Source organism: Podarcis erhardii (assembly GCF_964252035.2).
Source record: "Podarcis erhardii genome assembly, chromosome: 5".
Taxonomy (NCBI): Eukaryota; Metazoa; Chordata; class Lepidosauria; order Squamata; family Lacertidae; genus Podarcis; species Podarcis erhardii.
Genome location: NC_138509.1, coordinates 57,914,480 through 57,926,550, shown reverse-complemented (window position 1 = coordinate 57,926,550; position 12,071 = coordinate 57,914,480). Strand labels below are relative to the sequence as shown.

At 45.0% G+C, this 12,071-nt stretch overlaps 1 protein-coding gene across 2 annotated transcripts in view; it reads left to right on the top strand.

Moving 5' to 3' along the window:
- Positions 1–12,071, top strand: part of FBXW4 (F-box and WD repeat domain containing 4) — a 75,343-nt gene that overhangs the window by 49,782 nt on the left and 13,490 nt on the right. For both annotated transcript variants that reach the window (XM_081864007.1, XM_081864008.1), the window contains exon 6: positions 7,282–7,347. In XM_081864007.1, the coding sequence (XP_081720133.1) occupies positions 7,282–7,347 (66 nt within the window). The remainder of the gene's footprint in view (positions 1–7,281; positions 7,348–12,071) is intronic.

Sequence of the window (12,071 nt, the reverse complement as noted above, 5' to 3'; positions counted from 1 at the left end):
TCCAATCATCTCTGGATATGTGTGTACAGTTGGATATACTCCATGACGTTTTGTAGATTCAGCTTAGGACCATCCGCTGTGCAATGTCCACCTCCCTCCTGCCCTTTACAATGTTGCTACTGTTGGGGCCCCTCCTCCCATCACCCTCCAGCAGGGGGGGACGCAGTAAGTTTGTGTGACCTTAGCACTAAATTCAGACTGCAGGAGTTACCTTCTATAATGATGTCAACTGATTAGGTTAGCGGGGCTGGTGGCAGCCACGATAAGACGTGACATGTTCTAATGATTTGCTTTAGCAGGAGCGCAGGAGCAATGAGGAGGAAGAGGCAGGAAAGGCGGGGGGCCCAAAGGTGCCGACAAAGACTTTGACCTTTGCTGCTATAATATCAGTTATTCACAGGCCAGGCGGTTCGGTAACCCACTTCCAGACCATCAAAAATTGATTTAATTGCAATTTCCCCCCCAATTCAGAGCACTGGAGCTTGACTAATTGGAGTAATAGAGAGTAATAAGGCTCTGATTAAAAAAAAGCTTTCCTCTGCCTCCTTTTGTATCCTGTGTCATTGCCTGTCAGAGGTCAGGGAGCCTGCATATTCTATTAGGCCGAGTTGCCTTCATTTGGACAAATTAGTTTACCCAACAGTAATTAAAATGCCAATGTGGGTCGGGAAGAGCTGAATGCAATTGATGGGCAAGTTGGTGAAGGATTTGACAGCTTTGGTGGCCGCCCTTGCCAGAGCGTGTCGGTGCGGATTCAAAGGCTGCACCAGTTTGGGTCTATATGGTTAGCACAGCTCTGGGGTTGAAAGAGGCTCAGGAAAAGTGTCCTTCTCTTTGGTCTCCTCTCTCTGTGCACTCAGTTCCTCCCCTTGTTTCTTTATAACACTTGGGTTCATTCCTCCCTGATGCCCAGACTCTTTGTCCCAACGAGACCGCCCTCAGCCCCCTTTGCCGTACCCCCCATTTCCCAGCTGCTGGGCTCTTGCTAAGTAATAGGTTCTTTGTTTCTTGGTTCGATGATCCTTCATATAGAATAATTTCCAAAATGCGATGATAACATCCAGTTTAAAGGGTGTGGGGATAGGCGGGAGAGAAGAACAGAGATAGAAGCTTGTGTGATGCAGCCAGATTCTGGAGTCCCATATGCAAAGAGCTGTGCAGGACTTGGTGGAAAGTGTTGGGTTAATAGAGTAGAATGGGTAGAATTATGGGATAAAATGGAAAAGAACTGAAACATGGTTAATTTGGATGCAGGTGCAAGAGACAGGGTAGCACATTAAGCCTTAGTTCTAAAACAACTGACAACCTGGAAGTGGTCTTGGTACCTGGAAATAAAGTGCAATACCTGCAGGGCATGTGCTATATTTTGGATGCTTTTGGTTGCCTGGGGTTCATCTACAGTACATCAAGGCTGAGAATATATTCAAGTGGCAACTTTAATCTTTATTTTCCTTTTATGGCAAACAATGAACAATTTGCCTGCTTCTGTCGGCCTGGCTTATCCTATAGTGCACTGTATATCTAGGTTCTAGAGCTGTAATAGTTGTATTGGTTCATATGGGGAGAGGCGGCCCTTGAGGTATTGTAGTCTTGAATCGTTTAAGGCTTTATAGGTCAAAACCAGAACTTGAATTCAGCCCAGAAACTAATTGGCAGCCAGTGCAGTCAGGCCAGGACGGGTGTAATATGCTCACGTTTACCACTGGCAAGCCAGGTGTTCCCCATCTTATGTTTGTGCAGCCTGCCTAAGTGTTAAACCTGGCATTTGTCTCTATTGAAATTCATTTTGTTAGTTTTGATGTTATCTGCAGGTGTGTTGAGTATTCACTCAATTCCTTCATCCAAGTCTCTTATAAAGACGTTGGACAACAACGGGCCCAGGACAGAACCCTGTGTTCTTTTGCTACTTTTTTCCAGGATGCCAAGGAAATGTTAGTGAGCATTCTTTGGGTTTGGCCAGCCAGCGAGCTACAAATCCACCTAACAGTTACTTAGTCCAGTCCATATTTTACCAGCTTCTCCACAAAAATACCAGGGGGAATTTTTCAAAAGCCTGACTGAAATTGAGATACACTGCATCCATAACATTCCCCTGATCCACTAAGCCAGTGTTTCCCAACCGGTGTTCCGCGGCACACTAGTGTGCCGCGAGACGTTGCCTGGTGTGCCGCGGGAAAAATTAAAAAATTCGAAAGATATCCGGAGAGGCGGCCTTCGGGCGAGTTTTAATTTTAATTTTCCTTCTCCCACTTAATGCCCCACGCTCGCCCGAGCAGCTTGCAGTCCTCGGTAACCACGGCGACCCGAGGGAGGGGAGGGAACAGGGAAGTCGAGGGCGGCGGCGAGCCGCGATGACGTCAGTGGGCCGCGCCGCCTCGCCCTGGCACGGTGTGAGAGCCCCGGCTAGTGGCGCGAGCTTCGGAATAAGTGGGATCCGCGTGCGCGAGACTGAGATCGCGGGTAAGGAGCTCAGCCCTGGGCAGGAGGAAGCGGGGCCGCGCGTGCGGGCCACATCCCCACAGAGAGCGAGCCTCCCCCGGCCCACCACTCCAGGCAGGTCCACTCGCATGAGGGGGCGGCGATGGCGACGGCCGGCAGCTTGCCTGCAATGCCATCCCTCGAGCAGGCGAGGAGCCCGGAGGCTACCAGATGCGAGTCCTCTTTCCCACCCTGCTCGGGAGTCCAGAGCACTTGGTCGCATTCAGGATCTAGAGTGGGGAAGCGGGGCTTGTGTCTGGGCTGGACACATTGGGCTGCCTGTGCCGCTCGACCTGCGGGGAGAAATCAGGGTGGGAGTCACGACCGTGAGGCAGGGCTGCCAAGTGTGGCAGAAGAGGACACGGCCGTCGCACCTGTCCTTAGGTAGGAGCTTCTTCCGTGTCGACCTGCTGCCCTAAAGTCTTGGCTTTTTTCTTGGCTTTTTGGCGGTTGGCACAGAAGGAAGGCAAGGGGGAGGGGAAAAAATTGAAACTTACACTTTCGTGCGTCCCTCCCGGCGTGACGCTGCGCGCTGACGTCACGGGGCTGTAATGGTGGTGTGCCTCGAGATTTTTTTCATGAAACAAGTGTGCCTTTGCCCAAAAAAGGTTGGGAAACACTGCACTAAGCTTGTAATTCTACAAAAGGAAAAGAAAAAGAAATTATATTCGTCTGGCATGACTTGTTTTTGAAAAACCCATGCTGGGTCTTAGTAATCACAGCATCTTTTCCCAAGTGTTCACACACAAACTGTTTAATTGTCTGCTCTAGGACCTTCCCTGGTATTGATGTCAAGCTTACCAGTCAGTAGTTACCTGGGTCTTCCTCCCCCCCCCCCCTTTTGAAGATGGGGACAACATTTGCCCGTCTCCAGTCTGTAGGGACCTCACCTGTACTTCAAGAATTCTCAAAGATCATAGACAAAGGCTCTAAAATTACACCCAAAAGCTCCTTTAGTACCCTTGGATGCAGCTCATCAGGCCATGGAGATTTGAATCCATTTAAAGTAGCTAGAAATTTGAAAATGTGGATAGCCCCTTTATACTCTCAAAAAATAGTAATAAAGCAATAATTTTAGAATCGAATGTGTGTCTCTTTAACCTCAACAATAGAAACATTCCAATTATGAGATTTCCTACAGACCCTTTTCTGCACTAGGTTGGCAGGGTACATTGGTGGGTCAGGATCTGTTTAGCTAGAGGGAAGTGGTGCAAAGCTAAGGAGCAATGTGGAAGTCAACTGCCGAGAAATGTCTAATCCCTACCACAGACTGGCTTGGAGGCTGTACCAGCAGAGTGGCAGGGATTAGTGCTGGTCATCTCCACCCACTTCTCCTTTCTTATTGGCATACCTTGATGCTAATTTAGACCTGTGCCGTCTCTGGAGGGGTGCTGCAAACTTCTTCTGAAAGATCTGTATGCCTGTATAGACAGAGCAAGGGGGAGAGGGAGCAAAAACCTTTAAAACCCAATTGCCCACTTCAGTGATTTCCAAGCTGCTCTTATGTTTCTGACCACAGTAATTGGCGTTACTATTTACTAATGACTTATGGTAAAGGGGGGAAAGAGACAAAAACCCAGCACCTCACTTTGTAGTTCAGGGCTGCTAAAGATTGCTTGCCAACTTTGAAATGTGTGTCAGTTGATATGATGCTCTATCCTTAATTTTGTTTATTTCAAAATATTTATATTTCACTTTTCCATATTAAGAGCTTGTCAGTGTTCAGACATCTCACCTTTGATAGCCTGTGAGGAGTGGAGCAGATTCTTATCATGGGCATCAGATCAGCAGCTTGGACCTTCAGTTAGACCTCAAGGGAACCTGCTAGCTGGTTGATAGAAATCAATCACTTCTGGCTTTTAACCCTCCATCAACAGTGGGGCCAAGCACAATAACACTTTTTTTGTATTCCTGGTGAGCAATTAATTGCCATGTGATATTTTAGGGCTCTCCTCAGTTTGGTTAAAAACCTATGGTTTTACTCTTATGGTTGGTGGTTACAAATTTATCTCTGTTGGAATGACAGAGAAAATGAAGAACTATGCTTGTAAGGCGATGGGGTGAAAGCAGCCTTGTCAGATGCTCTTGATTCATTAGTTACTTGTCATGTCAACAGGTACTTACCTCAGAACCTATTCTGTCCATTTTGTGTGAGAAAAGCACATATAGAGTGGGGAAAATTGAATGATAGTCATCAAATTTTACTCAGGGTAGACCTCTTGAAATCAGTGGACATAAGATAGACATGTTCATGAATTTCAGTGCGTCTATTCTGAGTAAAATATAGTTGAATATTACCCATTATTTTTACTATTTTCATATTGGGTGAATCATTCACTTTCCTTACCATTACCACAAATGACATTGGGGATTAATAGTACTCCACATGTTTACAAAAACCTTGTACAAACCTGATTTTTTAAAAAGCATTTTTCTGCAGCTGAAACATTTCTTCTGACCCAGCAAAACAGTTTATTTTTTTAATCAAACTGTCATTTTGTACAGAGTTTACTGATTGCTTTTGGGGTCACCGATCCCCCAGATGGATCTGCATATGTTTGCAAGCACCTAGGACTCTTACTTTGACAAGTGGCAGACTTAATGACAGCTCTCAGTCAAGGACCTTGAGATGGCCACTTTCCTCTATTCACAAAAAGTTCTGTGCGAAATGTGCTGTTAAGGGTTGCCCTCAACGCTTCCAGACCAATATGTCACTGGCCTTCTTCAAAAGTCAATTAAGGCCTGGGATTTGATTATCAGCTTCAATGCGGAGCAACCAGTGTGAGAAACAGGCTTCCCCCATGCAAAACCTGTGGGATGTTTACCAACACTCTCCCACAATGCTTTGTGCCATGTGAAAACATTAGAATTGACGAACAACTGGTGCCATTCCAAGGAGGACATCCAATGAGGCAGTATATGCCATCTAAGCCAGCGAAGGATGACATCAAGTCCATAAACTTTATTATGTTTATAATATATATGTGTGGAAAGAAGGGTTTCTCAGCAGCATAAAACCTAGACAGATAGTGTCAGAGAAACTAATATCACATTTATAGCGTTCTAGGCTGTTCTGTGCCACAGTCCAGGGAATTAGCTAAGAAAAAACTAATTGGTTGGCACATTGAAGGAAGGAAGGAAGGAAGGAAGGAAGGAAGGAAGCCAGCCAGCCAGCCAGCCAGCCAGCCAGCCAGCCAGCCAACCAGAGATTCCTTGAATTCTTTGCCCACAAATCCTGAAGCGTCAACAGCAACATTGTTGGTTTTCAAGAAGACTAACACCTGTAAGCTAGATGCCATGGAAAGGAAGAACGGTGATTCTCTTTTATTCAAACCGTGGTGCAGCAATCTCAGGGCCCTCTCGACTGGTGTTTCGTTGTTGTTTTTGCCAAGTGTATTCTGCAGTATGTCATAGCGTTAGACCATGCTCATTATTTATTGTTCTGCAGAATTTCCTTGATGTTGCCACATTAATTGCCTTCTACAGGGCACTCTTACACTATAGTGCAACAGAAGAAAAGCAGGGTGGAGTGGGAAGCAGAACAGCAAAAAAAGAACCAGGACACGTTCGGTCTGAAAAGTTGCAGGATTTCAGCAAGGAGCTATGGGACTTGGGGTGAGACTAGGGAGTTGCTGCTTTTGTGTTTGTTTGTGATTACTGTGGATATGTTTATGAAGCCACTCCAAGAGACAATCTTCTGATCCAGATGTCCAACTGAAAAGGGCAGTTGGACACTTACTACACCACAAAAATGGGGGATGAAGCAGCAGTTGCACTGATACCTTTAGCTTTGTACTTCATTCAACCTGCCTAAGGAGCTCTAAGAGCTTTTCATGTAATAATTCTGACTGTGTGCTGCAGTAATCTTCCTACATAGGCAACATGGATCAGCACTAACAGTGCTGCAAATTGGAGAAAGGTATTACATTGGTTCACACGATGTGCTCAGCCAAACATTGGCTTAGCAAGACCGCACAGAGTTGTGGGCTCTTAAGAGGCGGTTGCAGCCCCTTTGTTCCTCCCTGGTCCTGATTGTTGCTGAGTTGCTCTAAGCAGGTATTCAAAGCTTTGGCTTAGCATGTTGTCTGAACTGGAGCTTGTGGTTATGCTCTTTCCTCACTAACCATCAGTTGTAGCTAATGTTTGCTCTTGATTTCACCTCGTAGTTAGTGAGGAGAGAATTGAACCACAAGTCCTTGTTTGGATGATACTCAGCAAGGCAGCAAAAAGGACAGGAGGAACCTAGTGACTGAGTGCAACTCTCTGGGAGTCCACATGTTTGTGCAGTCTTGCAAAGCAAAGGTTTGGCTTAGCACATCATGTGAGCCAGTTCATTATGTATGTAGGTGTAGGATGGCTTGTCTTGAAATAGATTTTGCAGAAAAATGCTCCTCCCTTCCTTCATTTAAAGAAAATGGCTTAGGGAGCTGGGAATCATCTGTTTATGCTGGCATTGTCATGATGGTAGGCATTTAGTTTTTCTGGTCATATTACTATCTTGAGACTATAAACCTCAATAATGTTTACAGTTGCACTAGAGCTCGTGTTAAAAGAACACCTTTCCATGTTTCCTAGTCCAATGCCTTGACTTGAACCGCAGCCCCATTGCAGACTCTATTCCAGCTTGTGCACTTTGCTTTTTACTGCTGTGGTTTCAGGGCATGGAAGTTCATGCATTACATCTCTCAAATGTTTTGGCATCTGGCCTCTGTGTATTTCATCTGCTTGTGGTCACACAAATATTTAGTAATGGTACAAAGAGGATGGCTAATAATGTTTTGTTTTTTCTTTCTTGATTGACAGTTCATTTGTGACTGGAACAGCTTGCTGTGGACATACCTCACCTTTGAGAATCTGGGACTTGGGGAGGTAAGACTCTCTTATAATTGTGGCAGTGAATAGAAAAATCTGCCTGTGGGATGAATACTTGTGGAAACTTTCTAAGACCTGACTGTAGTTGAAAATTAATGTGTACCATTAACTCAGAAGTAGCCGAGACTTGAAGTCATCTGGTTCAGCTTAGTCATTGATCTCTGGACCAAAATCCTGCATTAGAGATATTTGTATACTTCTTTGCACACACACACCAATGAATATATTTTCGTACTTTGTCTATGCAAATTCTTTTTCTCTGTGCTTGGTGAATTATGTGTAATGTGGTTCCTGTGCTTAGACTACAGGAAGAATGAGGGCTTCTTTGGCCTTTTCTGTTCCCATCCTCCTTGCCCATGAACTTCTCCTGGCTTACCTGAAATAGAAGCAGCACCGAGGAGCAAGTGAGGAGTGGCTGTGTCACCTTTTCTGCCTTTCCAAAGGAAGCCTCTAGAGATAATAAAGCTATGTAGAAAATAGGATTAAGGTAATGAACAGGCAGGATGGAGTTTGATCTTTCAATAAGGCAAAAGCCTGACTGACAGGCAGAGCTAAAGCCTGGAACCATCCAACCAATGGGAAACTACCTACAGTGGCTGCTGAGTGTCACGGATTCCTCCCTTTTCACTTGCTTTTAGTGGAATGCACTGTGCCACTGGGCTGCCCATCTCAGGCTGCACATGGAGGGAGGAGCAAAAGTCTACACAATTTGGGTCTCTCACATATACAGGTTAATTGGAAGTCTATAGTTGGTGGGGCAACTTCTCATGAGACGTGGTAGTTGGTGAAATTTGGGCAGTTAAGGAGGAGAAGGACCAGCAGTGTTTCTCCCTACTGGTATTTTAATTTTTGTTCTATTATTGCATTGCTTTTTCCAGCCAAGGGTTATTTTTTGTGAGTTTGTGTTCTCTTCTGGACCCACCAATGTAGCTAGCCCTCCCACTGTCCAAAGGAGTCACTGCTGAATACCTGCAAGTCCATAAATACTTCTGTAACTTAGGCCCCCGAAACAGACTTTGGACATGCCTGGCTTACTTGCACTCTAGAATGCTATATGTAGTAAGCAAACAATTGATAGATTCCCCCTCCCAGCTCATTTTGTATAGCTTAAGCGTTTGAATATTTTCTTTATTATTATTTGTAGCCCTCCTGCTTCTGGCTCATTCACCACCTCAATACTGGACCCCCTCCCCCCTCCCTTCTTTCCTCCCTCCCTCTCCAAACAGCCTTGTGCTTCTTCACAATTTTAATCTTTCAAGTGTCATGTTTTCTCTTTCCTTCCTCTGCTTCTCCTATCAATATTCTGTAACCTTCTTGCCCATTCAGCTGCACATCTCTTTGTCATATACCTCTCCCTATATCTTTCCCCCACTCTTGCTGACAAGTCCCTTGTACCTCCTTTTCTCTGCTTTGGCAGTTCTAGGTAGATAAACATATGTCTGTGCAGTACAGTGGTACCCCGCAAGACGAACGCCTCGGAAGACGAAAAACTCGCTAGACGAAGGAGTTTTTCGTTTTCTTAGCCGCTTCGCAAGACGCATTTCCCTATGGGCTTGTTTCGCAAAACGAAGCTTGCCCCGCAAGCTCCGGGGATAGCGGGGAAGCGCAGCGCGCCTTCCCCTCTCTCCCCGGACCCCTTTTGAACCAAGGGGCGGCAACGGGGAGAAGCGATCTTCTCCCCGCCGCCCCTTGCTTTAAACAGGTCCCTTGCTTTAAATCCCCTTCCCCGGAGATTGCGGGGCAGGCAACGGGGAGAAGCAATCTTCTCCCCGCCGCCCCTTGCTTTAAACCGGTCCGGGGACAGAGGGGAAGGCGCGCACGCCTTCCCCTCTGTCCCCGGAGATTGCGGGGCAGGCAACGGGGAGAAGCAATCTTCTCTCCGCTGCCCCTTGCTTTAAAACAGGTCCGGGGATAGAGGGGAAGGCGCGCGGCGCTTCCCCTCTGTCCCCGGACGGTCTCCATAGGAACGCATTGATTGATTTTCAATGCATTCCTATGGGAAACCGTGCTTCGCAAGACGAAAAACTCGCAAGAAGAAAAAACTTGCGGAACGAATTAATTTCGTCTTGCGAGGCACCACTGTAGTAGGTTCTCTATTTCATATTCAAGTCTCTCTCCTTTACCCTCACGGGGCCACAGGACACTGTTGGATTGCTGATCATTGTGATCCAGCTGCAGAGCTTTACTGAAGATCCCAGAACTGACACCAAGGAAGCAGGCACATTCCAGGCTGACCCCTCTCTTTCCCCTCTAATCTAATGTTGGCTTGGCTGTGGCCAAATGGACTCTGCTACCTTAGTAGTTGTTTCTTTCCAAAGCCCTTTTGCTGCTCATCTTTTAGCTGAACTATGGTGGTCCATTTGGGTGTTGTTTTCCCAGAAAGATGTTTGGGTGCCTCTCTTTCTGGTGCATTGGCTCAAGAAGTTGGAACATGCCACAGAATTACACCAGAGGTGTGGTTTCTGTTTGTGACTTTACTTGGTTGGTGATGGGATGACCTTTGCTTTTTTTCCTGACCCTGTGCTTCTAACACTTTGGATGTGTGAAAAGCTATGCCATGCTGCTTGGACACCAAACATAGCACAGAATCTTAGTGGAGCTTGGAGGGCTCCCACCCTCAGGGGGATGGGAAACAGATGCTGCTTCTGAATGTTTCTATTTACCCATGCAGTTCACCACTTTTGGGACTATGCTGCACTGGCAGTACTCTAGACTATGTGTTCAGATCCATATTTCTGCCCCCACCTCTGCCACTGACATCTGTGTAAGATGTTTGCCATTGTCACTTGTTCTGGGTCCACTTTCTCTTATCTGCTCTACAGGAAAGCAAAATAGGGATATTGCCCAGAAAAATCTGGGTGATATGCTTAGATAGCTGTTTGTTTGGCCTAGGTAAAATCAGCAGCTTGCTATAAATATCCAGTATTGCAACAGAACTGTTCTAAACTTTCGTATTGTGGCCTCAGTACTATAAAAGTCCTGGTTACTGTCCCCAAGGAGGGAAATACGTGTCAGGTACACAAAATGCATTCAGGAGGAAAGTAAATAAAGAAGATTGGTATTTTTCAAAAGATGTGGCTCAAGGAGAGGCCTGCATGATGATTGGTGGCCAATAGGGAACTGGGAAACAAAGCTTGCATGTGCCTTAAAACTGTTGGACAAACTTCAGGTACTTTCTCCTTCTAGTGTTATTTAAAACAGTAAATAACACTTTTGATGCTACTCACAGTTGGTTCCTGAATCCCGCTGTCACTGGATATAATAATGCACACAAACAAACAATAATCTGACAAAGTCATGAATGGCAGTATTGATGACAATGCACCCTCTGCAATATGTCTTTAAGCAGAAGGTGGAGGTGAAAAGAAGGGCATGGATAATGAGTGTGGGAACGTGTGTGTATATGCATGTGCATACACCTTGCATACACCTGCTTTTCTTCTTTGAGTGAATAACTGAACTGGCTACTGTTGAGTCCTGGGCTGGATGGACCATTCACCTGATCCAATGAGATTTTTCTTGTGCTCTAACATGCACCTTGATCCCACAGCTCTGCAGAGACCCTGTGAACACTGGTCATAATTAGCTGTACTATTTCCAAACATTCTTCCCTCTTCTAAATAATCTTTTTCTTAAAAGTACTTGTGACAGCTTTTTTTTTAAAGGAACCCTCTAATTTTTCTTCTTCAGTTCTCGATCTTTTTAACTCTTTGAAATTGGCTTCATGCCATCTCTGACACCAAACTGACACCTTTGCCTTTCCCCACTTCTTATCCCTTTATAGCAACAGATGTTGAAATTTTGTATCCCTTTTATCTGCCCCTCTTTAACCTCTTCCTGTAATTAGGTTCCCCTTGTTAGCAGTACAAAGTGGGTTGGTCCGCTACCTAGCCTGCCTTTTGAGCTATTGTGTCTGAGCACATGTGGTTTTGGGTTATTTGGAAAAGTCCCTTCCCCCTTAGGTAATAGCGGTGGGCGGATGGACAGAGATTGTGGCTTTCTTCTTCTTCTTCTTCTTCATTTATCTTTGCCAAGGAAGAAGAAGAAAGGGAGGAGGGGTAGGGAGCACATGTGAAGCGAAAGCCACAGACCTTCACTTCTCATCCAGTTGGGTTTTCTGTTCCTTTCCTCTCTGGTGCCTTTTTTCTTACCTCTTCAAGTGCTTAGGTAGGGCCCTTTTGATGTCCTTTTGAGTAAAGTTTAAAAGTGTGTGTGAGAGAAAGAGTGATCAGTGTTTGTTGTTTCTTTCCCCACTTCTTCTTGTCAGTAAAATAATATGCATAACATTTCATTAAATTCCTGAGATGCTTAACATAATGAATATACTTCACAACTCTGCTGTAAATTACATTGTTTAACAATTCTCTCCTGTACTTTCAGTCTCCTTCATTCCAGATTAATTGGATTAATTTGATTAACATTCACAATAATACCTACTGCTTCATTCATAATAGGGATTTTAAAATAAGTGACTTGAGATTTGAAATGCTAGTCAAAGATATTACTGTAAAGTGAAAGAGGAGAACCCTGTGTAAATGCCACGCTAAGCATCACACATTCTGACGTGCGAATTTGTTGGATTGGTGCTGTTCAATTTATATTTCACCTAATACTGTATACAAATTAATTGCACATTACACTTATTCCAGTGAAAGATGAATAAACTCAATTTCACAACAAAGTTATCCTGTTGCCTGCCTTTTCTGACCCATTACATTTGT